Genomic DNA, 27,673 nt, shown 5'->3' with positions numbered 1-27,673 from the left:
TTATTCATAAAGCTGTTAATACTTTTTAAATTTTGATATAAAATACAAAAAGCATTTGAATCTTGTGAACAAGAAAAATGTAAGTAACATTTTAGTTTTGTATATTTAAAATTCAATTCTGAGTAGCTGAGAAGTTAAAATGGGGTTCATTAACTATAAATGGAAAGATTATAGAAAAAACACTAAAATATGCACATTTTTAATTAAATAACTAAGAGAAAGGAATAGTTAAAAGGTCAAAGTAAATGAAGTATGTGAATCTAGGCAACTATATGTATGAAGTAATTATTTTTAAATGTCCTCTTTTATTTATCAGTGACTACAACATTTTTTTTTTAATTTTTTATTTTTTATAAACATATATTTTTATCCCCAGGGGTACAGGTCTGTGAATCACCAGGTTTACACACTTCACAGCACTCACCAAATCACATACCCTCCCCAATGTCCATAATCCCACCCACTTCTCCCAAACCCCCTCCCCCCAGCAACCCTCAGTTTTTTTTGTGAGATTAAGAGTCACTTATGGTTTGTCTCCCTCCCAATCCCATCTTGTTTCATTTATTCTTCTTCTACCCACTTAAGCCTCCATGTTGCATCACCACTTCCTCAAGCAGAGAAGGACTACAACATTTTTTAAACAAAGAATGAAAAAAAATGTTTACCTCTCCTCTTTGTGGATCTTGAATACGAGTAAATCTTAAATCTCCATGTTCCCAGTTTGCATTTACACTATAGATCCTTAGCTGGGAAAGTTCAAAGGATGCATTGAAAGCTTTTGCCCCAATGCGGATAACAATGGAATTTACAGAAACAGTAATTCCCTCAACTACTTTTTCAGCAAATCCATATTCACTGGAAAAAACAAAGCAAAACAAAATATAATGCACTAAAGCCAAAATAAATAATTAAAAGGTTATCTGTCAATATTCACACACAAGTGCACAAACTGACCATTGTATTATTCATTTTTATGTAAAAATTTTTTGGTTAAAACAATAATCTAGGCTGATTAGATATAAATTATAAAAATGTTCTTCTCAAAAATGATAAAAGATTTTTAAAATTTAAGGTTTCTCTTTTTGGTAAGTTTTAATTTTATCTCCAGTATAGTTAATATGCAGTAATATATTACTTTCAGGTGTGCAACAGTGATCTAACAATTCTACACACTATTCAGTGGTCATCTTAAGTGTACTCTTTAATCTCCATCATCTATTTTACTCACCTCTCCCCTCTGGTACCAATTAGTTTGTTCTCTGTACTTAAGAGTTTGTTTCTTGATTTGTTTCTTTTTTTCCCCTTTGCTCATTTGTTTTGTTTCTTAAACTCCAAAATCATATGGTATTTGTCTTTCTCTGATTGACTTATCTTGCTGAGCAGTATAAGCTCTAGATCCATCCATGCTGTTCCAAATGGCAAGATTTCATTTTTTTTTATGGCTGAATAATATTGCATTGTAGATATAAAGCACTTTTTCTTTATGCATTCATCAATCAATGGATACTTGGGCTGCTCCCATATCTTGGCTATTATAAATAATGCCACAATAAGCATAGGGGTGCATGTATCTTTTCTAATTAGTGTTGTTGCATTCTTTGATGCAATTCAGTAGTATCCCATGTTGTTGTATTCAGTAGTGAAATTACTGGATCATAGGGGTAGTTTTATTTTTAATTTGTTGAGGAACCTCCATACTGTGTTCCACAGTGGCTGCACCAGTTTGCATTCCCACCAACAGTGCATTCCCCCTGCCAAATCCTTGTTAACATTTGTTCCTTGTGGTTTTGATTGTGGCCATTTTGATAGGTGTGAGTGAAAATTACTCTTTATTTTATTATTATTTTTCTTTTCAGAGAGAGAGAGAGAGGGCAAGTGTGCAGGAGCAGAGGAAGGGCAGAGGGAGAGAGAATCTTAAGCAGGTGCCACGCCCAGCAAGGAGACTGATGCAGGGCTCCAACTTATGACCCTGAGATCATGACCCAAGCGGAAATCAACAGTTGGACACTTAACCAACTGAGTGAGCCAGGCTCCCCTGAAAGGTTCCTTTTCAAATTACATTATTGTAATCACTATCCAAAACTGCCTACTCTCAAGTTGCCAGAAGTTCAAACAACTGGAATCTATAAAGTAAGTAAGAGAGCTAAGTCCCTGACACAAAGAAGGTTACAGACTATAACTACAATATAATCTCAAATTCAGGAATAAAGTCTGAAAAAGTTTACATTTTCTAATCCAATTCAGCAAATATTTACTGAGCATCTATGATGTACACAATGCTGGGATGTAAAGAAAACCAAAATAGTGTGGTATTCCAGGGCTCGCAAATTACTTGGGGAAGAAAAACACATATACCCTAGGAACTGAAACATTAGGCAATCTGTAATTAAGTGCTTTAAAAAAAGGAATCATCACTACATTAGGTAGAGGAAGAAACTGTTCATAACTAGGGAAATCTATCCAGGAAAGAAAAATACATTTCCTACAGGGAGTGATGATAAGAAGGGAAATCTTCTACTAGGGAAAAGTACAAGCAAAGGCACAGTGAAGTGGGAAAGTAGAGGCAACATTTTGAGAATAATTAGTACAGTATGATTGGAATATAGACTATCAATATATTTTGGCAGGAAGGGTAGTGAAAGTTTGTCCAACTGACACATTACTTCAATTATTATCACTACGACCATTATTCCTAAATCTATCTCTATCCAGATCTCTCCCCAGAACTTCTAAGTATTAAAATTCAAATGTCTACCACAATTTACATCAGGTTGCCTCCCATACATTTCAAAGCCAACATGTATAAAAGTGAACCCATCATTTTTATTGATCATGTACTTCCCTCTCCTAGACCTGATGCTAAGCTTCTTGATTTACTATCTTACTGAATAAATTACCTAAACTTCCTAATCCTCAGATGACCTTTTAAATCAGGTACTACTTTGCATATTACATGTGGGTTGCATGAAATAATGCATATGAACCAAAGAGCCCATCTCTTCACTCATGATATTTACGAAATGTAACTATTATTCACAGTATTATTGAGTCCTAAAGAGGAGGAACTCATTAGCATCCCAGGGAGAACCTCCTTTAGTCCCAAGAACAAATACTTGGTCACTTGGCTAGAAATATTCTTGGAGTTGGAAAGAATATATTACTCTATAATTATCTGGCAATGCCCCTTGGAATATCCAATACCATCTGTTCTAACTTGTGCATTAAAAAGTGTTACAGTTGTATTGGATGATTTACCGCCAGAGGGATGAAGCCTGAATCAATGACTAAAGTCTACAAGTTTCCGGCTATGTCATTCATTATAAATTAAAAAAGTGAAATTCCAGTTTTCAAACAAGCCTCTACACATGGGTGTAGATCTCTATATGAAGTGATAAAATCAAATTTCTGAACTTACAAATTTACTAGATCATTAATCTATGGGAACATAATCAACTGATAGGTCCTGCACTGAAGGTAAGGCCAGCTTGTTAAGTATTAATTTCCCTGTATTTTAATCTTGTAGAGACAAAATAAAATAGATCAGAGTTTCTCCAAGCTGTATAAGTATAATGAATTTTTAAAATACATAATTACATTCTTGGTAACTATTCTAGACTTCGAGAATCATAATTTCAAAAAAAGGAACCTAAAAGAATATAGATTTAATAAGCACCCTAAGTGATTGCTATAATCAGGCAAGTCTGGAAACTGTGGAAACAGATTAACCATACGGCCATACATAAAAACATAAGGATTATCATCATATGATTACAAAGCCAAAATTATAAAACTTATTGGTACTATAAAAACGTGAGTTAGGAAGAATATTATCAACAATAATTCCAATTTTCCTAATCTTCTTTTCTACTTTCAATAATCTTAGAAACACCTACACTTTTTTTACTTTTTTGACTCTACCTAACTTGACCAATTGCCTCAATCTACTCTTATCACACAAGAAATTATAATTTAAACCTTAAAATCTCAAATTGCTGGCTGATGGATAAACTGCAAAGAAGTTAATGTTCCCCAGTCACTATTACCTGTAGGCCAAATATAAACTATACAGCTGATAAATCTGGCCTTCGGTCAACTCCTAGTAGTGGTTTGTTGGATCACCATTGGATTCCTATGTGGGGCACTAACGATCAGGCTGTAGGTATTCTCACAGAAAGCACTAATGTAAAGGTAGTTCCAATCTTGGTGAAAGAGGAAGTGTGTGTGTGTCTGTGTATCCAATGTATACATTTATTCTCTTTTTTATTGTTTTAAAGATCTTATTTTTAAGTAATCTCTACACCCAACATGGGGCTCTAACTTACAACCCTAAGATCAATAGTCACATGCTCTATCAACTGAGCCAGCCAGGAACCCTGTGTACATTCACTCCAAAGAAGAGTTTTATCATTGGTTTGACACAGCACCCAGAATACTATAAAATGTTCAGGGCTGCCATGTTCTACAACTTGAGAAGGCACTGATCACATTAAATCTATATGAACATTTTACATGAATAGGTACACAGACAAAAATTAGTACAGAAATCCTGCTTTAAGGAAATGATATGAGACCCAAATTGATGATATGAGACCCAGTAATAAGCAGGTAATTTTCTAAAGATCTATTTTTTTAAGGGGCACCTGGCTGGCTCAGTTGGTTAAGCTTCTGACTTCACCTCAAGTCATGATCTTGGAGTCCTGGGATCCAGCACTGCATCAGGCTTCCTACTTAGCAGGGAGGCTGCTTGCTCCTCTGCTCCTCCCCCTGCTTGTGCCCTCATGTTTGCTTCCTCAAATAAATGAATAAATTCTTTAAAAAAAAGGATCAATTTTTTTAAGATCTAACTTCTCAAGAAAATTTTGCAAAATGGCTCCCATGCTTCTACTTTATTAGCATTTGATTTTTATCTATCAAAATCCAATGTGTATGATGTGTGAACATTCTATATTTAATGAATTTTAGGATAACCCAAAAGGCCTATAATTTTTTTAAGGCATCAATTTAACCCTTAAGAGTCTTTCCACTGATGCATAGAATAAATGATAGACAAAGAAACTATTCAGAAATTAAGAGACTATCTGATTTATAAAATGCTTTTGGTTCATCATTACTATTTAATATCAAGGAAAGGAAGATGAATAAAAGAGGCTAAAAATCAATTCTACTACTCTGGCAACAAAATACCAAAACTGCAAAATGTCTGATGGGAACAGAGGACTGAAATAGAAACTGTCTGAGGTTAGGAAATTTTATTTTATGTTCCATTACTACAGATCACAGAGCTGACTACAGAAAAGAACTCCCTTTGCAAGTCATGCAGATTAATGGAAATAGCTTACCTTTGTCCTGAAGCAGTTGCAATTGGTGATGGGCCATTAGGGTTTCGTGGTTCTTCACATGTACTCATTTCCATTATAACTTTATCCAGGGTCTAATAAAAATAGATTAAAAATGTAAAAAATTAGATATTTTATGAAAATCTCATGTAACACTACTTTCTGTTTCATTTCTTTGGGAACAACATAAACAGTTAAGTAAGCAGAATCATTTTAAATCTCTCTAAAAGTCTAAAAAGACAAATACCAAAACAGAAAATGTGCTCAGTCCTTTCTCAAGGCACTTACTATCTGATGAAAAAGCTGTGCATATATAGGAATATGAAACAAAAAAAAATTACAAGTAGCCTTATGCTGCTGAAATCAGATTTTACAGAAACTCAATCTCTAGTCCCAAAATGTATGATATTATTAATTGCTAAATGAGATTATATATTAATGAATGGGATTTAAGCATCTGTAAAAGCTTATCCCAATCTAAGATTTGAGATTTAAGAAAAACAACAATGAAAAATATGAAATATGCAAAAAATGTGAAAAAATAAGCACTGCCATAATGAAAAAAATTTCTTTCAAGGTAACAGTTTTGAAGATCAAATGTCCTTAGTAGTCATCACTAACACTAATGTTCTTTATTCTCTATTTTAAAAAAGTATTTATTATCTGAAATTGTCATTTACTTGTTACTGGTCTCTTCTATAAAAATATCAAGTTCCCTCAGAGCAAAGGGAATGTGCTCAATAAATATCTGTGGAATGAATGAATCAGTAAAATGACCATATGACCGATCTTTCTTCAATTTTCCTTAAAAAAGGAAATACTGGGGTGCCTAGGTGGCTTAGTCAGTTAAGCATCTGCCTTTGCCTCAGGTCGCGATCCCAGGGTCCTGTGATCAGCCGCCTGGTTTCCCTGCTCAGTTGGGAGTCTGCTTATCCCCCTCATTCTACCCCTCCCCACCGCACTCCTCTGTGTCTGTGCAAGCGCATGTGCGAGCGCAGGGACGTGTGCACTCAGTCTCAAATAAATAAATAATAAACTCTTTAAAAAAGGAAAGTATATTCAGGTCCGTATTGTTTAAGTTAGTAGATCAATAAAATCAGAAACACAGAAGGTTTGAATTAAATGTTACTAAAACTGTCATAGTATGTCAATAAACAGCTAAGTGACACAATAAAAATATACCAACTTAGAACATAATACAAGACCCTCCCATTTTAAAGTTCACTCTTCTCATTTAAGGGCTGAAAAAACTAAGTACCATTCAAATAAAATGAAAGCCAATTTGTAGAAAAGCCAGAATATTGTGTTTCTATGAAACAAAAGATTAATACTAGCAGAGCAGTTAGATCATATCCATATATAAATGTTTATTTGAGGAGAGTCAGAACTCACCAAACAGATGGGATGTGTTTTCAATTTTGTCCATGGAATCTACCAAAAAAACAAACAAACAAAATTTTTTTCTTTAAAATCAATCATTAAAAAATAATTTAAAACAGGAATCAACACAGATGCTCTCTAAATATAGTGACAGACATACCAAATTTTATCAGATGACTTCTTCTCAAATTGCTAAGTAATTAACTGAGCAACTCATTTAGACTCTTAAAATCAGATGTACCTATTTTGTATAAGAAAAGATTACTAATCATATTTTCTTAGTCATCTTTTAAAATAAGAGTTTCAGGCCCTTGTAAGTTTCTTTTTCCCCAGACTTTAAAACACATTTTAACTTCATGACTGACTGATTTAATTTTATGTAGGCTCCATGCCTGACCTGTGGCTTGAAGTCACAACCCTAAGATTAAAAGTCACATGCTCTTCTGACTGAGCCAGCCAGGAGTCCCTTAACTTTGTAATTTAAACTAAGATTTCCCAGCAGAGCATAACCAGTCTTATATTTATTTAACGTTTTTTTAAATTCTAAAATTCTGACCATGGGGCTGGCTTCATCTTAGAAGAACATATGACTCTTGATCTCAGGGTCATGAGTGCAAGCCCCATGTCAGGTGTGTATATTACTTAAAAATAAAGTCTTAAAAAAATTGTTTTTAATAAAATAAAATTCTGACCAATCTTTTTATAGATACAAAGGTGAGGCCACTCATATAAAATGTAGGCAATATCAAGTAATAATATTCAAACATACACTAAAAAGTCACATCTTGATAGACATTCCGGTTAAAGGTGACCATTGAACAATATAGGAAGCTTCCCATACTCTTTTTTTTGGAGTCCAATTTTAATTTTATGAAACAGATTACTCATGCAGTACTTCTACTAAGAAGACTCTCAAAAACACTGGTCTTTAAGAGTAAGAAGTGATATGACAAATGACTAGAGTCAAAGGTATGCAGGAATAAATTTTAATAAGGAATAATAATAAAAAACAAGAATCTTTGAGGAAGAAACAAATGAGGAAAAGAAATAAAATTTCAAATAAAAATACAATGTACAGAGTAAGATAAGAATTTATGGTTTTATATCTTTATTTGAAATCATGTTTCCTTACTACAGATTTAAACTGTCCCTATTAACAATAAATCCTATGAAAAAGTATCTTTGAATATACACCAAATTTAACCAATTATCTTATTAACTACCAATATTTTATTTTAATGTTAAGACTAAACTTAAAACAAAAATTAAACTGTAAATTAATTTGGGAGAAGGGTGCTGGGGTTATGGACATTGGGGAAGGTATGTGCTATGGTGAGTGCTGTGAAGTGTGTAAACCTGGCAATTCACAGACCTGTACCCCTGGGGATAAAAATATTTTATATGTTCATAAAAAATAAAAAATTTTTAAAAAATTATAAATTAATAATATATTAACATATGACTTCAATTAAATTTATCTAGCACACATTCATGCAATTACCTAGACACAGGTATCTGTCTTCTTAAATTATATTAATGCAAATGCCTTTTTACAGAACCATCTAAAACAAAACATTTTAAGCGATAGAAATGAAATAAAAAATGAAAACAGAAAATGCTTTCTTTCCACAAATATCAAAGTCTTACCCTAATAGATGCTTTATTACAAAAAACTTTGTTGATAGCAAGCCATGTCGGCAAATCCAACATATTCTGGAGCACCTCTTCATCCAACTCCAAATTCTTCAGTTCACCTTCTCCTTTGAGAGTGCTTAGATTGATCTTGTCAGGAGATAAATTTTTAGTAAATCTGAAAGAGAATATATATTGACATTCATTTTAGTGTCAGTTACTGTACCCCATTCTTGCAAATATACAGAGCATGAAAAATGTAATGGCACAAAGAAACTCAAGACTTCAGGCTCGGGGCGCCTGGGTGGCTCAGTGGATTGGGCTGCTGCCTTCGGCTCGGGTCATGATCTCAGGGTCCTGGGATCGAGCCCCACATCGGGCTCTCTGCTCCGCAGGAAGCCTGCTTCCCTCTCTCTCTCGCTGCCTGCCTCTCTGCCTACTTGTGATCTCTGTCTGTCAAATAAATAAATAAAATCTTAAAAAAAAAAAAAAAAACTTCAGGCTCTATTTTAATCCATGTTTTTCAGTGAGGTTTTGTTATTGTTTTGGTCTCTCTTATCTATAGCACTCTTACGTAAAGCCTACAGTGTTTTTAGCATATATTTGAATATAATATTCTCACATACATAAAACTCTGGTTCTTATTGCCTTTCAAATTTATGAATATTTAAGTAACATCCAGTTTTTTTCCAGGTACTACGTAAGGTAGTGAAGACAAGACCATCCCATAACCAAGTTTTGTTCATTTTCCTAAAGACCACATCACAAAAAGGGATATTTCTATTTACTAACCAACCTACCAGGAAGATTAAGGGAAAGGGGACCCTTTAGAAGTAGCAATTGCAACTACTACCCATTCATCATCCCAAGAACAATATCAAAGGATATTAATACTCCTTTTAGAATCATCCAGAGATTCCCAGCTTCAGAAACTGATCCAGATCATTCAAGAATAAATTAGAGTACACAAATCTTTTTTTCTAAAAGGTCTCTGAGGAAGGGGGTTATGCAACTCTATTTGACAGGCAATCTTGGTGTTTTCTACATGAGACGGGTTTACAGGAAGAAATACCAATTACTTATAATCCTGAATTGGATGTACAAATACCATTTACTCCTTTCTGTAAGAGTTAAGATAAATGAAGTATAAAGTATTTAGTGAAAGTGTCAAAAATCACATGAGAGACTAGATCCTAAATTCTAATTAAAGAACACAGATTCTCTATGGTGAATGAAAAATGAAAATTCTTAAACTTAAGAAAAAAGACTGGAAATAACAATAATAGTTAAAACAATACTGGACATTTTCCAAGGGCTTATTGTGTACCAGGTTCTTTGTATGCAAGCATTACTCCTTTTTTAATTCCTATGATAAACCTTTAAGGTCAATACTATTTTTATTCCCACTGTTTTGATAAGCAAACATAATGAGAAACTAACTTAACTTGCCCAATGTCACTAATTGGGCAAGTGATAGAGAGTGACAGATAGATATTGTCTCCAGTAGAGACAATAACAGTAATAATAATAAATTTTGTATACACATTAAAGTACTGCCAATTACATCAGTTTATTTGATCCTTACAACAACCCTAGTTCTTCCCTTTTGCAGAAGGGAACAGCGGCCAAAATGAAGTTCAATCCCTTTGTGACTTCTGACCAGAGCAAGAACCATAAAAGGCATTTCAATGCAGCTTCACAGGAAGATTATGTCTTCTTCCTCTCTTTCCAAAGAGCTGAGACAGAAGTACAATCGTCAATCCATGCCCATCAAAAAGGAGAATGAAGTACGGGTTGGGCAAGAACACTGTAAAAGTCAGCAGATTGGCAAAGCAGTGCAGGTTTACAGGAAGAAATACACCATCTACACCAAATGAGCAAAGTGAGAGAAAGCAAACAGCACAACCGTCCATGTGGCCATTCGCCCTAGCAAGGTGGTTATCACTGGACCAAAAGTGGATGAAAGCTACAAAGGTTCTTGAATATAAAGCCCAAACTTGCCAAGCAGGAAAGGAAGGGGCAAATATAAAGAAGAAACAACTGAGAAGATGCAGGAATAAAGTAACATTATATATAACTTTAAATAAAAACTGTTCAAATGAAAACTATAAATAAATAAAACAACCATTAAAGAAAAAAAAAGAAAAACTTCTAACTTTGCCCAGGAAGTATTTTTTTTTATTTTTTTAAAGGATTTTATTTATTTATTTGACAGATCACAAGAAGGCAGAAAGGCGTAGAGAGAGAGAGAGAGAGAGGGAAGCAGGCTCCCTGCTGAGCAGAGAGCCCAATGTGGGGCTCGATCCTAGGACCCTGAGCCAAAGGCAGAGGCTTAACCCACTGAGCCAACCAGGCACCCTGTAAGTACTTTTTTCAAAAATAAAACTACTGACAAAATTAACTACCAGTTAACAAGAGTTATCAGCCCGTCTTTTACCTTTTTTGAAACTATTAAAGTAACAAAATATACTGGTTATTTACATCAACAAGAGTATCAATAAATATACACACACTTCATTTCATGCTTTCTACTGACTCTGCACCAGAATTTCTTGAGCTGTATTTTATCGTGATTCATATCTTCTCACAGAATGTCAACTGAGAAATGCAGAATTTACATTTAACCCGTATTTGACCTGTGGATGCTGGGTTGTATTATACTGACCACCAATAAGTATATATTATTGGTTTAATACTATGATGTTTCCTGACAGCCTTTCACTCCTAATCATAAAGGAATGGCCTACTACCTCAAGGCAGATTATTAGAGCTAGAAGGGCGCATTCACTAAGTACTTACTGAGAATTCACTATTCAGACACATACGCTGACAAGCAGTACACTTAAGGAGTGCAGCAAAACAGTAAGATAGCAGGCATAAGCAGAGGGTTTTTCACTGAGAGAAACCCTCAGTGAAAAGATGACATTTGGGCAAACATCTGAAGGAAGTGAAGGAGGTAGCTATTACAAACATCTAAGAATACTCTAGGCGAAGGAAAAAGGAAAGGTAAAAACGTGAGGTGGGAAAATGCTTGATATATCTGAGGAACAGTAAGAAAGTCAATGTTGGCTGGAGTAAGTGAGCAGAAAGGCAAAGGAAATGAGATTAAGTTAGAAAACAATGAGGCCAGCTCACGCAGGACCTTTAAAACCACTCTGAGGACTATGACTTTTACTCTAAGTAAAAATAAGAGTGATTAAAGATGGTTTTAACTAGAATAGGAAATTTTTTAAGATTCATTTTTTATTCGGAGGGAGAGAGAGAGCACAGGGAGACAGAATCTCAAGTAGACTCCATGCTGAATGTGGAATCCAACACAGGATTTATCTCAAGACCCTGATACCATGACATGAGCTGAAATCAAGAATCAGATGCTCAACTCACTCAGCCACCCAGGGGCCCCTGGAAACTTTAATTTTCAAAGGTTCACTCCTTTGAGACTATATAAAAAAGGAAGGACATAGAAGCAGGCAGTCCATATAGGAAGTTACCGTGATAATCCAGGTAAGAGAAGATGCTGCCCTGGATCAAGATGGAAGAGTAAAAAGTGATAGAAAAGCAAAAGTCGAGATACATTCTGAAAGTAAAGCCAACAGGATTTGATTCTACAGAATGACATCAAGGATGACTTGCAAGGTTTTTAGTCTGAGTATACGGAAGGACAGAGTTACCATTTATCAGGGTAAAGAAACAGAGGAAGAAATAAGTCTGGAATTGAGGATCCGAATTTAGGATTTGAATAGTTTAATTAAGATATGCCCCTTCGATATCCAAGAAGAGTTGCCAATCTGGTGAATATTCAAATCTCATTCAGTAACCACAGATACAAATTTGGTCATCACCAATATTAGAGATGGTATTTGTAGTTGCAACATGGAGTCAGGAAATAAATGACTCAAGGACTATGGTCAGAGACCACAAGGAAGGCAAGAAATGTGAAAGAAACCATAAAGGAGATTACAGAAGAAGAAGCAGTAAGGGAGGAGAGTTGCTTTCAAGTTTTGTTTTCTTTATTTTCTTTATTAAGGCAAGAGAACATTAAAGCAAGCTTATATGTTGGTGACAATGATGCAGAAAAAAAAAAAAAAACTACTGATGCTACAGTAAGGACAGACAACTGCTAGAGCAAAATCCATGATTAGAAGACAGCAGATGCACTACAGATGAGAAGGGTTGGCCTTGAACAGCTCTGACATTGGAAAGCATGTTAATATTCCATACATGTAATAAATAAAATGAGAAAGAATGAGAAGAGGGGAAGCACCTAAAACTGAAAGTAAACTGAAACAAATGAACCTAATTATACTTCAAAAATACTATAAGCATATTTAAAGGGAAGAGGAAGAGAAGAACAGATGGGCAAAGAATAATCTGAGTAACCAACATTATTTATATCATGCTACATACATATCAAGTATATATGTACTGGTGTTGCCAACGATATAAAGAAAATGCTCCTATTATGGTGAAAATTTGTGGTTTAAAATTACATACTGTGATTTCCATTATGTAAAAAAGAATATTATAAAATGTCAAATAGCAACTATGGTTGTTGGTAAGACTTTAGACTTCTTCTTCTTTATACTTTCCTATATGTTTAAGTATTCTAATAAGGAGCATATATCACTTTTATAAAGACAAAAGTTAATCAAAAACCCAAAAAGACAGGCCTGGCAGGAGTAAAAGTGAAAGACAGAAACATTAAAATTCATGTCATTAACAAGAAATTCTACCTTCAATTTAGTTCATACCAAAGGGACAACATCATCAAAGAGCATGGGCCTTAAAATCATTCAATAAGTCTGAATTCTTGTTTAGCCACTTGCTGTGGTACCTCTGTGCCTCAGTTTGCTCATCTATAAAATGGGGGAAATAACATCACCCTCAAACAATTTTAGTGAGGATTAAAGACAATATATAAAGCACCAGGTGCAAAACAGATAGCCAAATAAGAGTTCTCTTTTTCCTTCCCTTTTTAAAATTTCGATTAAATCGGGTGCCTGGGTGGTCAGTGGGTTAAGCCGCTGCCTTTGGCTCAGGTCATGATCTCAGGGTCCTGGGATCGAGTCCCGCATCAGGCTCTCTGCTCAGCAGGGAGCCTGCTTCCCTCTCTCTCTGCCTGCCTCTCCATCTGCTTGTGATTTCTCTCTGTCAAATAAATAAATAAAATCTTTAAAAAAAATAAAATTTCGATTAAATTATGGACATATTGACTATAATTTAAACTAAAGCAATATCAAAAGTTCATGCTTATCCAAATAGGACTTCAAAATGGTTAAGTTATAGAGCTAATATGGAAAACATCTTATATTAATACTGCTCATCTATTAAACTATCTTAAATAAAAAGCAGAAGATATAATGGTAACCTACATTCACAGCTATGAAACAGCTTGTTCCCCAAATTGGGTAAACAGTGTAAATATCAAATTATTTATCTTCCATTATTCATGTTAATTAGGCTTTAATTTACATATATTTTAGTTTTGCACAAATGTGTCCCAATCATTTACTAATATAATTATGTTTCTTGCAAAAACAGAAACTGGATAATGATTCTTCAGCCACATTTTTCATAACTTAATTAATAAAGGAAAAGCAGACTTCTTTAAGTGTATATTAGGCAAAAAGGAGAGGGAAACTTACAAAAGAGCAGTAAGGGCTGGAAGAGGCACTTTTCTACCTATACTCTTTCCAAGTGCTGCTACAGCTCTTCCGAATAAATTGCCATCTGAAATCCCCAGATAATTGTATTACTCTACTGAATATTATAACTGAGAAGAACCTGATCCTAAAGAGAATAAATTATTATCTGAAATAAACCACTTTCATTTCATAAAGAACCATGTAAAGCTCTGAAGAGTTATATAATCATTTTAAAACCAAACTTTTAAAAATAGGGCAGAAATTTAAGTCAATGAACTAAACTTCTGAATAATTTTTTTTTAACTTAAGATTAAAGAAAGGGGTGGTAGAAATGAAGCATAACATATACACAAAACCAAAGTAGCTGTTAACAAAGACTCAAACGAGGATAAAGGAGAAAGCTGATTGACCTGAATATATCAAAGTCACAACAGTACAGAAGAAAGTCATACAATATGTAAAAAAGGGTACAACTTTTACTGATTTTTTTTTATTTTTAAAATTTAGAAACACTCTCTCATTACTATTACATTATGGCATGCAAAGGGGTTTATTTTAAAGTATTTTAATATTTATAAATAATAAATATTTTTAAATATTTTTAAATATTTTTTTATTTTTTTTTTTAAAGATTTTTATTTATTTATTTGCCAGAGATAGAGGGAGAGAGAGCGAGAGAGCACAGGCAGACAAAGAGTCAGGCAGAGGCAGAGGGAGAAGCAGGCTCCCTTGCTGAGCAAGGAGCCCGATGTGGGACTCGATCCCAGGACCCTAGGATCATGACCTGAGCCAAAGGCAGCTGCTCAACCAACTAAGCCACCCAGGCATCCCGATATTTTTAAATATTTTAAAATAAAACCCTTTTTTGCATATTATAAAATATTTTAAAATATTTTAAAATAAACAAACCCTTCACTCCAACATTAGTACCCTATGAAAAAAATTTTAATGTGGATGTTTATATTCTATTGGTTCACTTTTACTACCTTTTTAACAATGTAGTAATTTAAAAACATACTTAAAATATGAAAACAGGCTTCCATTTTATCCAAAATCTTCCCTAATTACACATAATACATGAAAATACATTTACTGGTTTTTTCAGTTATTAACAGAAATAGCTAACTAGAGGAATAAAATTTCCAGGCAAATGGAAAGAATGTGTTTGACTTAGATTATGCATTTTAGAATCCATACATAATTATTAGAGTCTAAATTACATGCAAAGCACTGTGCTAAGCAGACACTTATGGCAGAACAAAGTCAGTCCATAATCAAAGATTTATAATTTCCTTAAGGTAACAGGCCACAAATGCATAAAAAGTTAAGAATTACAGCTCTGAAAAAAAAAAAAAAGAATTACAGCTCTGCAAGAATAAAAATGCAACTTACTAGTCAACCTCTCTATGCCTCAGTTTCCTTATCTGTGAAATGGAGATAAAACAATACCTGCTTTCATGGGGCTGTTTTGGTGAATAACTGGGTTAGGATATGTAAAATGCTGGGAAATGACCCTACTACAAAGGAAAACTCAGTAGTAGCTATTACTAATACAAAAACACAGGTCAAATAGGAATATGAACACAAAGACTTGATATAACCAGTGGTGAAATTTCCCCCCCAAAAAGGGGAGGTTTGATAAGGCAGTAAGTATGCAGATCATAAATCAAAAAGCATAAATTTTATATCTGATGTTACTATAAATTTTAGACATGATTTATTTTAACACTCATCGGATCCATTCTATAGCTACATCATAAAAACAAAGATAATACAGTTATTTGCTAAAGAAACCTGAAACAGATGTCTCAAACCATCTCCAGGTTAAATACACTTAATTGGAGATAGAATTGTAAAATCTTCGTGCTCAAAAGAATCCTAACACAGTTATAAACCCTTTTCTCACTAGTTAGTTACCTACCTTCCTCTACACTTACCTTTTGCATTCAAATACTAAAACCCTGGGATATTCTTTTCAAAACTCATCAGTAAATATGCCTTTCTTGCATTATTCACCTTGCCCTGAAACTGTTTATGGTTCCTGTTATTGAACATGTTATTAAAGATTCACATCAGTGTCTACTATTCTTCTAAACTTAATAATTGGCTCTGTTACCTGATAATTACTTCCTCAAATAACAGTTGTAACTAGAAATAATAATTTCTATTCTGTGATATTTCATGCTCTGACCTGAACTAGATCTTACAGGGAACTTAGCAACACACGTTAAACTGTTTGATTATGAAACGTACAGTAGGCACAAGTAATCTGAAGTTCCTAGATGGACTTCAAGGGATTCAAGATATTTTACATATTTTCAAAGGGGGCTTTTAGAAACAAAAAAGGCTAATTAAGAACCACTGACTTAAAGAAAAAGGATTAATTTTAACCATTCAGAAAATAAATTACTTCCATATTATAAGTTGGTTTTCAATACTGTTATTATTTAATATAATTGACTTGTTACAAACAAACCCCTCATAGGGTGGCTGCCCAGCTACCAATGATTCCATCTTCCCAGAGAAAGGCTATATATACAGGAGAAAAGTGCATACCTAAAACATACTACTTCTTACCTAAAACATACAGGTGATTGATAAAGAAGCTGAAGAGGCATCTAGGCCATTAAATCAGATTCTTTCCTTCAGAAATTTGAAACTACAACACTTAGTACCAACCTCAGGGAAGTGGAACATAACCCTTCATTCCTTTTGTGTGTGGCTGCTTTTCTTTCCAAAGTATACAGTATGAAAGTGGGCAAAAGAGTAACTTTACAGTGGAGAATCTGACAAAGGCCAACATCAACAATGTTGTACTTTGATATGACATGATAAAAATGGCATTTTGCCTCTGTGGTCTTCTTGCAAAAAAACCTATAATCCATTCTAATCATGAGAAAAACCTTATACAAATACTGACTGAAAGACACCGAAAAAAATATCTAACCAATACTACTGAAAACTCTCAAGATCACCAAAAAGAAGGAGTATGAGAAACTGTTTTAGTCAGAATGAGTCTAAAACAAAATGATGACTAAATATGTGATATTCACAATGAGATCCTCATTAGGTAAAAAAAATTGGGAAATATGAGCAAAGTATAAGCTATAGTTAATAATAATTTGTAAATACTGGTTCATTAATTGTGACAAATGTACCATAACTTATAATATATTAATAAAAGAGATAGACTCCAATGCTATTAAATCCTGTCCTTTTCATTTTTTAAAACAGTCCCTGAATAGCTAATTCTTAAAATCTGTTTTTCCACCATAGAAAATCTGTCATGCATGCCTTATTTCAAAGGGGTAAATGAAAAGCTCTAATGATTCATGAAAACTGTTTGAGAGCATAATTCCAAAGCATAACTCTGGAGTTAATTCTTATTAAGACTATGAGAAGCCTAACAAAAATCTTTGCTACAAGTCTCTCAACCAGTATTATTTCTTGATTCATAAAATTTTTCATAATTTCTTACATCCAGTTTTTTGTTTTTAGTAACTTAGCAGAGAGTATTGTGCAGGAGATTACATGGCTGCCTCAAAAGGGCTACTGAGAGTATTTATGAACCTGCCAATCTGGCATTGATTTTTACAGTGAATGCAAACAAGGATCCAAAGCCTATCTTCTTTTCCCACAGAAAAAATATTTTTAACAGAGACTTTGAGCAGAGAACTTGACCAGTATATCCTAGTAAAAGGAGATGTATGAATAGTGTTTTACTGTATTACATGGTAATCCCTCTATAAAAATTAAAAGATCTATAATAAAGAAAATCACACACACATACACACAAGTAATAGGGGAGATGGGATGTGAGATATATGAACACGCTTCATACTAGCCTTACTGCCTTTTTCTTTTTTAATAATTTTTATAAACATATAATGTCCTCACTGCCTTTCAATCAAAAACTTTTCCTCCCAAAAATATTTTAGTTAAAAAATCATTTGAGCTGCATATGGAAGTTTTATCCATTTTGTTGTGTTTAAGTTTCATTTAAAACAAGTTAGTACAATAAAAATATAAATTGTTTCCATATCCTAAGAACAATAGGAAACTGAAAATTTTAAAGTACCATTTATAAACGCATGATAAGTATGAAATTTTTAGGGATAAATCTGACAAAAGGTATACAAAATCTATATACTGAGAAACATAAAATGTTGCTAAAATTTTAACAGACATAAATAGAGAAACACATAGGTAGATCAGATGACTCAATATTTTTTTAAGATGTCAGTTCTCCTCAAATTGATTTATAGATTCCAAACAAAAAAATACCCAGCAGGTTTTTTGGTGAAACAGGTTGATTCTGTAGAGTATCAAACTAACTTTGGAAAAGATGAACAGAGTTGTAAGCCTTGTACTACCAATTTCAAGACTTCTTAAAAAGCAACGGTTCGGGGGGGTGCCTGGGTGGCTGAGTCAGTTAAGCACCTGCCTTCAGCTGAGGTCATGATCCCAGGGTCCTGGGATGGACCATACATCAGGATCCCAGCTCACTGGGGAGTCTGCTTCTCCCTTCCCCACAGCCCCTCCCCCTGTTCCTCCTCTCTCTCAAATAACTAAATAAAATCTTTACAAAATATATTAAAAGGTGCCTGGGTGTCTCAGTTGGTTGGGTGGATGCCTTCGGCTTAGGTCATGATCCCAGCCAGAATCCTGGGATCAAGTCCCATATTGGGCTCCTTGCTCAGCATGGGGCCTGCTTCTCCCTCTGCCTGCCACTTTCCCTGCTTGTGCTCTCTCCCTGTCAAATAAATAAATAAAATCTTTTTAAAAAGAGAGAGAGAAGAAAGAAAGAGAAAATAAAATACATTTTTAAAAAAGTTACAGTGGGGTATGTGGCTGGCTCAGTTGGTAGAGCATGAAACTTTATCTCACGGTCATGAGTTCAATCCTGATGTCAGACATAGTGCATACTTTTAAAAAAACAACAAACTACAATATTCAAGATGGTTTGAGACTGGTGTCAAGTCCCACAAACAATGGAACAAACTAGAGAGTCCTGAAATAGAACTAAATTTGTAGTAAGGGGATTTTCAACAAAGGCAGAAAAGTAAATCAGTGGTAAAAAGACAGGGGTGCTTGGGTGGCTCAGTTTTGATCTCAGCTCAGGTCTTGATCTCAGGATTGTGAGCGCAAGCCTACTTATGGCTTAAAAACAAAACAAAACAAAAAAGATACTATTCTCAATAAACTGTGTTGGAAACACTGTATAGCCACTGCCAAAAGAAAAAAAAAAAAAAAACAAAAAAGGATCTTGATATTTACCTCACACCATAAACAAATATTTAAATAGGTCACAGACCAAAATCTAAAAACTGGATCCATAAAATCGCTGTAAGAAAATACAGGAGAAAATCCTGGTGATCCTGAGCCTGTCAAAGATTTTTTTTTCCTTAGGATTTTATTTATTGATTTATTTGGGGGGTGGAGAGAGCACAAGCAGGAGGAGAGGAAGAGGCCAAGGGAGAGGAAGAAGCAGACTCCCTGGTGAGCAGGGAGCTGGGTGAAGGGTTTAATCCCAAGACCTGAACTGAAGGCAGACGCTTAACCAACTGAGCCATCCAGGCGCCCTAAGCCTGGCAAAGATTTCTATAACATAACAAAAAATGCACAAATCATAAAAGAAAAAAAAACAATAAATTATGTTTTATCAAAATTAAAAACCCCACTCATCAAAGACACTGTTACTAAAGGAGAAGCCAAAGAGGGGGAGAAAATATATTTACAAAACATGTTTGAAAAAGGACTTTTATTTACAATATATAAAGATTCTTACAACTCAAAAGTAAGACAACTAATTAATAAAATAAGCAAAAGATTTAAACAGACCCTCAAACCAAAGAAGACACAGAGATGGCAGATAAACACATGAAAAGATATACAATACAGCCAATCAACAGGGAATTTGAAATTAAAACCATACCACTACTTACCCGCTAAAATGAGAAAATTAAAAGACTGACGATACTGAGCACTGCTGAAGATATGGAACAACCAGAACTCTCACACACTTACTGGTGAGAACATAAAATGTACACTTCAGAATGCTGTTTACCAGTTTCTTAACTTACATATGTACCCATACATAACTCAATCATCCTACTCCTAGGCATTTACCCAAGAAAAATGAAAACCATGTGTCCTCACAAAGACTTTCACACAAATATTTACAGTAGCTTTATTTATAATAGTCAAAAACTGGAAACAACCTAAATGACCATCATCAGGTGAATGGATAAACACATTATGGCATATTCACAATGGAATATGAATATATTCAGTAATAAGAGAGAAGGCATATGGGGCACTTGGGTAGCTCAGTTGTTAAACGTCTGCCTTTGGCCTAGGTCATGGTCCCGGGGTCCTGGGATCGAGCTTCACATCAGGCTCCCTGTTCTGTGGGAAGCCTGCTTCTCCCTCTCCCACTCCCCATGCTTGTGTTCCCTCTCTCACTCTCTCTCTGTCTAATAAATAAAATCTTAAAAAAGAGAAAGAGAGAGAGAGAAGGTCTACAACAAACCAGATTAATTGCAAAATAATTATGCTGAGGGATAGAGGCCAAAAGAAGGTATATGATTCATTCATATAAAATTCTAAAAAATACAAACTAATCTAAGTGAAATAAAGCAGATTATATAATAACAAAGCATGAGACAGGAGGAGAAGAAGGAGAGGATTACAGAAGGACATGAGGGAACTTAAGAGCTTATGCCAAAATTTTATTAAACTGTATACCCTAAATATGTACAGTTTACTGCATATAAATCAGTTATATTTCAATAAAGCTGCTTAAGTCATATATAAAAATGCTTATAACACTGATTTTCTTTATTTGCATATCAAAAAATAATCGAGCCAAACAAAATATAAATTGAAAATGCTCAATAAAGAAGGTAATTTATTATGAATACACCTTTTCTCTCTCTCTTTCTCTCTCTCTCTCTCTCTCACACACACACACACGCCCCATGTATATAGGTGAATATATACATCCTAATAAAAAAGAAAATGGACTAGTTAACTTAATAAAGTACAAGGAAATCAGAATTTTTAAGATATCTGAACCATGGCTTTTTGAAAATATTCGTAATTTGCCATCTGAAGATACAAGAAGCAATTTTTAAGCCACATTAAAAAACTGAGTAGATCACTCAGCATGGAGTCTGCTAGGGATTCTCTCTCCCTCTCCTTCTGACCCTTCTGCTCATGTTCTTTCTCTCTCTAAATAAATAAATAAATCTTAAAAATTTTTCTTAAATTAAAAACCAAGTAGATCAATAAGCAGCCTTCATACTATCAAAAAATATAAAAGAACTTCAGGATTTTAACACCTGAAAAGTTCCACTAATCCAAAGTATTCATCTTATAAAATGTGAAGTCCAAAAGGGTTCAGTCAACTGCTAATGTCATATCACAGCAGAGCCAAGACTATAATCAAATGTGTATAGTTTTAACTTAAAAGGTATTTCAATATCGATTACCATTTCATTATCATACTCACTGATTTTCAATTCAACAATATTTAATAAACATTTCCTGGGCATTATAGGAGTATGTGGCAATTCTTATCTTCAAGGAGCTTTCAATGTCAATTTGAGGCTTATTAAATATTTAAGACAAATATTTTCTTCAAAGAAAACTACAATGTTATTGGAAGAAGAATCATGTTTTGCTCACAATAATTTTTTTTTTTTTTTAGTATTCTCAATTCACAGAGTTTGTTTGGCTTGGTTATTTTTATAATATACATGTAAAGGAAATCAAGCAATCTTGTCTGGCCAGTTTTTTCATACTTAAAGAAATGAAAAGTTTTTGTTTTTTTTTTTTTAATTTTATTTATTTATTTCCCAGACAGAGATAACAAGTAGGTAGAGAAGAAGGCAAAGAGAGAGGGGGAAGCAGGCTCCCCGCTCAGCACAGAGCCCGATGCGGGGCTCAATCCCAGGACCCTGGGATCACGACCTAAGCCAAAGGCAAAGGCCACTGAGCCACCCAGGCGCCCCAAAGAAATGAAAAGTTTTAAAGGATGGAAGAAGTTATAAGTTGGCAGCCTCTGAACTTTGTTTTACCACAAATATGTTTTATCTGCACAGTGTTTTAAAAAACCTGAATTGGGGGTGCCTAGGTGGCTCAGTGGGTTAATGCCACTGAGCCTTCAGCTCAGGTCATGATCTCAAGGTCCTAGGTTCTAGCCCCGCATCAGGCTCTTTGCTCAGCAGGGAGCTTCTTCCCCCTCTCTCTCTGCCTGCCTCTCTACCTACTTGTGCTCTCTGTCAAATAAATAAATAAAATCTTAAAAAACCTGAATCGGTGGCTAACATTTAAAATGAGCAGACATTATATTAAAATCTGGGTTTCCTGATTTTGTTGAAATATTGGAAGATCTGACACAAATACGCATGCATTTCATGGTAAAAACTGAGCAATGATTAATTAGGCTCTTGGGTAACTTAGACAAGACATAATTACTGCTTTCAAAAACCTTATAGTTTAGTATTAGAGACAAGCACATAAACAAATCATGACAGTACATTATAGTTTTACTATGTGCCAAGCACTGTGTAACAGGTATTACAATAAAAATGAAAATAGGGGGCGCCTGGGTGGCTCAGTGGGTTAAGCCGCTGCCTTTGGCTCAGGTCATGATCTCGGGGTCCTGGAATCGAGTCCCACATGGGGCTCTCTGCTCGGCAGGGAGCCTGCTTCCTCCTCTCTCTCTCTCTGCCTGCCTGACTACTTGTGATTTCTCTCTGTCAAATAAATAAATAAAATCTTTTAAAAAAAAATGAAAATAGGATAAGATGGAGGTACACGAGAAGTAGTGATCATTTGCTAAAAACACTGTTTTAGGGAAGGCTTCATGAAGGAGGCCAAACTTGAACTGTGTTTTTTAAGAGTTAAGTTTCTGCCAGGTGAATAGGAGAGAGGAGGACATCTTAGGCACGGTGACAGAATGTTCAAGGCTACAGGATCACATACAATAGCCATGGATGAAGTATAAGGCATCAGGTAGTTTGTAACGAAATGGAATGCCTTTGAAAGATGGACTAAAGCCAGATCACAAAGGACGCTTGCATCCTGTGCCAAGGAATGTAGGTTTCATCCTACGCATCTGTATTGTTCCCACAATGCTCCTAAGAAGACTCATGATTCAACATTGCTGGGTGGAGAAATAAAAAGGGAAAAGATATAATAGCTGAGCGCCCTAATTACTGATTCAACTAAATTACTAAAAGGCAATTATAAGCATAGCCGGACTTTGTTCCATTAACAAGGAGTCCTACTTTTTGCCTATCTTATGCAGTTAAGTTCTATTTTAATATTTCTTTGGACAAAAAAATTCTACTGTTATAAACAAATTTTTTTTAAAAACCTGAACATAAGCCATTAAAATTTTTTTTTACCGATCTTTATGTGATACACCACACATTAACAAAGTAAAGGATAAAAAAACCATATGATCATCTCAGTAGACAGAAAAAGCACTTGACAAAATTCAACATCTATTTATGTTAAAAGTTCTCAACAAAGTGGGCACTGAAGAAATGTACCCCTCAACATAATAAAGGCCTTAAGACAAATCCACAGCTAACAACATACTTAACAGTGAAAAGCTGAAGGATTTTCCTCCAAACAGGGGCAAGAGAAGGATGGTACTCTCATCACTTTAATTCAATACAGTATTGGAAGCCCTAGCCAGAGCAATTAGGCAAGAAGAAGAAATTTTAAAAATCCAGATTGGTAAGGAAGAAATAAAATTGTTAATCTGTAAATGATAAATTAAAATATATAGAAAATTCTAGACTCTACCAAAAACTACTAATGAGAACTAATAAATAAATTCAGTAAAGTTGCAGAATACAAAATTAACATACAGAAATAGGTTGCACTAATAAAGAGTTATCAGAAAGAAGTTAAGAAAACAATCCCAGGGGCGCCTGGGTGGCTCAGTGGCCTCTGCCTTTGTCTCAGGTCATGATCCCTGGGTCCTAGGATCAAGCCCCACGTCGCAGGGAGCCTGCTTCCCTCTCTCTCTGTCTCTGCCTGCCTCTCTGCCTACTTGTGGCCTCTGTCTGTCAAATAAATAAATAAATAAATAAACTTAAAAAAAAAAAAATCCCATTTTCAACTGCACCAAAAAGAATAAACTAGGAATAAATCTGACCAGGGAGTGAAAGACTTATACACTCTGTAAGACACTGATGAAAGAAATGGAGGACAGCACAAATAAATGGAAAGATATTCTGTGCTCATGGAATGAAAAAATGTGTTAAAATGTCCATACTACCTAAAGCAAACTACCGATTCAATGCAATCCCCATCAAAATACCAATGTCGTTTTTCACAGAACTAAAACAAAGAATTCTAAAACCTGCCTGGATCCACAAAAAGACCCGCAAGAGCAAAAGCAATTTTGAGAAAAAACAAAGTTAGAGGTTATTATGCTTCCTAATTTCAAATACTACAAAACTGCTAGTAATCAAAACAGGTTGGTACTGGCATAAAAACTTAGACACATATATCAATGGAACAGAAAAAGAGAGCCCAGAAATAAACCTATACATACACATTCAATTAAGTTATGACAAAGAAGGCAAGAATACACAATGGGAAAAAAAGATCTTTTCAATAACTGGTGTTGGGAAAACCGGAGAGCCACATGTAAAAAAAAATAAAAATAAAATAAAAAAAACAATAATGAAATTGGGCCACTACATTATACCATATACAAGAATACATTCAAAATGAATTAAGGACTTAAATGTGAAGCCAGAAACTATGAAACTCCTAAGGAAAAAAAAAAAACCAAAAAACCAGATAGTAAGCTCTTTGCCACCATATTTTTTTTTGAACCAGTCTTCTTAGGCAAGGGCAACAAAGGTAAAATAAAAAAATGGCATAACATCAAACTACAAGCTTTTGCACAGCAGAAGAAACCATCAACAAAAAGAAAAACCAATCTAAATGAAGGAAAGAGGATAATTACCACATATGTCTGATAAGAGGTGAATATCTAAAATAAATAATGAACTTACACAACTTAATATATTAAAACAAAACAAATACTATTTAAAAATGAGGAGAGGATCTGAATAAACAGTTTCCCAAGGAAGACATATAGATGGCCAATGGACACATGAAAAGATGCTCAACACCACTAATCATCAGGGAGATGCCGATCAAAACCATAAGGAGATACCACCTCGCACCAGACCGATTGGCTATTATCAAAGGCCAAAAAATTAACAGTGTTGGTGAGGGTATGAAAAAAAGGGAACCCTCATACACTGTTGGTGGGAATGTAAAGTGGTACAGCCACCATGGATAACAGTATGAAAGCACCTCAAAAAATTAAAATCAGAACTACTACACAATCCATCAATACATCTTTAGGTATACACCCAAAAAACAAAACAAAAAAACCCACCAATTCAAAGAGCTATATGCACACTCAGTTCACTGTAGCAGTATTTACAACAGCCAAGATACAGAAGCAATCTAATTATCCATCAATAGATGAATAGATAAAGAAGATGTGGTGCACATACACAATTGAATATTACTCAGCCATAAATGAACTCTTGCCATTTGCAACATGGATGGAACTAGAGGGTTTTATGCTAAATGAAATAAGTCAGACAATGACAAATACCATACGATTTCACTTACATGTGTAATCTAACAAACAAAGCAAATGAACAAACAAAACAAAAAGAGACTTATAGAAATAAGAAGCAACTATTGTCTACCAGACTGGGGAAGGACTGGGGGTTCTGCAAAATAGATGAAGGGGATTAAGAGGCACAAATTTCCAGTTATAACATAAGTAAGTCATGAGGATATAATATACTGCATAGGTACTACAGCCAACAATACTGTAACAATTTTGTGCGGTGACAGATGTTAACTAGACTTATTGTGGGGTTCAATTCAAAATGTATAAAAACATCATGATAGGGTGCCTGGGTGGCTCAATTGGATAAGCACTCAACTCCTGATTCTGGCTCCAGTCTTGATCTCGGGGTCATGAGATTAAGCCCTGTGTCCAGGCTCTGCACATAGCAGAGTTTGGGTTTCTTTCTCCCTCTCCCTCTGCCTCTCTCTCTCTATCTCTCCCTCTCTTTCTAAAATAAATAAGGATGCCTGGATGGCTCGGTCATTAAGCGTCTGCCTTCAGCTCAAGTCATGATCCCAGGATTCTGGGATCAAGCCTCATGTTGGGCTCCCTGCTCAGCAGGAAGCTTGCTTCTCCCTCTCCCAGTCCCCCTGCTTGTGCTCCCTCTCTCGCTGTCTTGCTCTCTCTCTGTCAAATAAATAAATAAATCTTTTTAAAAAATAATAATAAAATAAATAAATACATCTTTAAAACAAATACATCACTATGGGGGCTCCTGGGTGACTTAGTCAGTTGGGCATCTGCCTTCAGGTCAGATCATGATTCCAGTGTCCTGGGACTAAGCCGCAAGTCAGGCTCCCTGCTTAGCAGGGGAATCTGCTTCTCTCTCTCTCTTTGACCCTCCCATGTGCTAGCGCTCTTGCTCACTCTCTCACTCAAATGAATAAATAAAAGATCGTAAAAAAACCACTATGATGCACACCTGCAATTAATGGGACATTCTGTGTCAATTATACTTCAATTAAAAAAAAAGATGGTTACCAAGAAATTAAATGGTAAGATTAGCATTTTGAAGGTCTCTCTCCAGTAACAGTGCCAAGGATAGAAAAGTATGAGACCAGAAGGAAATGAGAATGCTTAATTGCAAGAATAGCACAAGACATGTCGAGTTAAATCTGGGTCATGACAACAGAGATACTCAAGTCTTTACTGACGTCTCCTTTGTGCCAAGAAGCCTGAGATGTGCTAGGTTCAGGAAAAAGGAGGTAAATTTAAGAGTTATTTAATAAAAGGCATCATAATCAATTAAAATGAGACAATAAAAAGAGGAAAGGAATTAAGTTTGGTAGGTGACTTGAATGAACAAATAGATAGCTGTGGTTTAAACTAAGAATAAAATTGCAACACCTCATCTTCAATAAGCTAAGCACAAATCAGATCAAATAAAGAGACGTTAAGGAAGTATAATTTTAAAAAAAAGCAAAGGATTACAGCTATGACTATACTTTAAGAGCAAAGCTCCCAGAGGACTTACTAGAGTTATATACAAAACCAGAACCATCTTTGAATGCCTTTATAAACAACATCCTTAACTAACAATATCCTAAAGATAACCTCAAAGGCTTCCCTAATGGTCTACCTAAGGCTAAAGCTTGGCATCTATCCCTTGGCAATTTTGGTTTAGATCCAGATACCCAAGTGATATCAAAGAATCAAGGTGCACAAGAATGCTGGAAAATAATACTTAATTAATATTTACACAATTGCTAACATATGGTCAGTAAGTGTATCAATGTCACATTATTCCTCTGTAATGAGTTGCACATTTCTGCTCATGGGTAATCTTTTTTTTTTTTTTTTTTTGGACTTTTTTTTTTTTTTTGAAGTAATTTCTACACATAACATGGGGCTTGAACTCACAACCCCAGATCAAGAGTAACATGCTACGGGGCGCCTGGGTGGGTCAGTCAGTTAAGTGTCTGTGTTTTGTTCAGTCATTTTCCCAGGGTACTGGGATCAAGCCCCATATAAGGCTCGTTGCTCAGCAAGGA

At 34.8% G+C, this 27,673-nt stretch overlaps 1 protein-coding gene and 1 pseudogene across 5 annotated transcripts in view; one reads left to right on the top strand and one right to left on the bottom strand.

Moving 5' to 3' along the window:
- BLTP3B (bridge-like lipid transfer protein family member 3B) overlaps positions 1 to 27,673 on the bottom strand; it is a 106,649-nt gene that overhangs the window by 65,839 nt on the left and 13,137 nt on the right. For all 4 annotated transcript variants that reach the window (XR_014313902.1, XR_014313903.1, XM_082739177.1 and 1 more), the window contains 4 exons: positions 8,364 to 8,526; positions 6,729 to 6,767; positions 5,340 to 5,431; positions 666 to 855 (listed from right to left, as the gene is read on the bottom strand). Coding sequence is in view for 2 of the 4 variants with exons in the window: in XM_082739177.1 (XP_082595303.1) it covers positions 666 to 855; positions 5,340 to 5,431; positions 6,729 to 6,767; positions 8,364 to 8,526 (484 nt within the window). In the remaining 2 variants the exon portion in view is untranslated. The remainder of the gene's footprint in view (positions 1 to 665; positions 856 to 5,339; positions 5,432 to 6,728; positions 6,768 to 8,363; positions 8,527 to 27,673) is intronic.
- LOC309868956 (large ribosomal subunit protein uL24 pseudogene) lies at positions 9,979 to 10,408 on the top strand (annotated as a pseudogene). Its single transcript has one exon. The product of its transcript is annotated as a large ribosomal subunit protein uL24 pseudogene (transcript).

Source organism: Mustela nivalis (genome assembly GCF_964662115.1).
Source record: "Mustela nivalis genome assembly, chromosome: 7".
Lineage (NCBI taxonomy): Eukaryota > Metazoa > Chordata > Mammalia > Carnivora > Mustelidae > Mustela > Mustela nivalis.
Note: the sequence above shows the minus strand (reverse complement) of the source record. Positions and strands in the feature narration are given on the sequence as shown.